This window comes from Puntigrus tetrazona, chromosome 16 (assembly GCF_018831695.1).
Source record: "Puntigrus tetrazona isolate hp1 chromosome 16, ASM1883169v1, whole genome shotgun sequence".
NCBI classification, from domain to species: Eukaryota; Metazoa; Chordata; class Actinopteri; order Cypriniformes; family Cyprinidae; genus Puntigrus; species Puntigrus tetrazona.
The window spans coordinates 18,770,961-18,772,030 of record NC_056714.1 but is presented as its reverse complement, the minus strand read 5'-3'; the positions used below and the strand labels follow the sequence as shown (position 1 = coordinate 18,772,030).

The 1,070-nt window shown below is 39.5% G+C and overlaps 1 protein-coding gene across 1 annotated transcript in view; it reads right to left on the bottom strand.

Annotated features, from left to right (window-relative positions):
* Window positions 1-1,070, bottom strand: part of LOC122361002 (ATPase family AAA domain-containing protein 2-like) — a 17,120-nt gene that overhangs the window by 7,353 nt on the left and 8,697 nt on the right. The window contains exon 25 of the mRNA XM_043261901.1: window positions 452-571. Within this exon, the coding sequence (XP_043117836.1) occupies window positions 452-571 (120 nt within the window). The remainder of the gene's footprint in view (window positions 1-451; window positions 572-1,070) is intronic.

The following is a 1,070-nucleotide window of genomic DNA, read 5'->3' as shown; positions in this document are numbered from 1 at the left end:
ATATATAAAATATATTTTCTTTTCATTTGCATCAAGCAAGTTCCAAAAATTAACAAATAAAAGATGAAATAAGAACGTAATATATATAGTATATAAATCGCCTCAATCTGCTGCCATGTCTTTGCTTAGTTGTGTCACACCACACATCTCTACTCTTATCATTCTATTATAGTGTCCTAGAGGCTACACACTCCTGTCGGGGCACAGTGACCCCTTATTCACAGAGTGGCCATGAACCCGTGGCACAGTCACACTTGCCCCTTGTGAAAACTCCTTTTACAGGCAGAGCTGTTAGCAGAAGTGTCAGAGCACGCAGGGCTCGTTTCAGCACACCGAGTCAAAGTACAGCTTGTTCGATCACCTGCAAATAGCCTAGCCTAAAAGCTATAGCACAAAGACCACAGACCTTGAGAATCTTCGTTGTTAGCTGTTGTGTTCTGCATGTACTCACTGCTGCAGTGCTTGTCCACTCCATCACCCTGAGAACTGCTTAATCCCGCCTCCTCTCCCACAAGTTTCCTGGTTGCCACAGCGCTCGGAGTGACGGGCGGCTGCGGTGTGGTCTGAAAGGCTGGGGCAATAAGAAAATAGGAGTCACTGCAGGGTACACATATCTAAAATGTCTCACAATATGTGAGCCTGCACCCCAAATCCAGTCATTAAGGGTCAAGTTTTTAAAATTGAGATGTATACAACTGAAAAAATAAACTTGGTTTGTTAGGATAGGAAACTTTTTGACAGAGATACAATTATTTGAAAATCTGAGGGTGCTGTCCAAATGAAGTTCTTAGCGATGCTTATTACTAATCAAAAATTGGGCTTGGGAATATTTATGGTAGGAAATTTACAAACGATCTTCATGGAAAAACACATCACTTTACGCATTAAATGTATTGTTGGCTTTTTACAAATAATCCCCAGCGACCCGAGACTGATTTTGTGGTCTGGGCTTGCTAAGAAGTATAGAAAACCAAACAGCTTTTTTCTTCTTTGCAGTGTTCTACCTTTTAAGAGTAGTATTTAATTTTTGGAATAATTTTAATTAAATTATTTAATTGTTAAATATATAA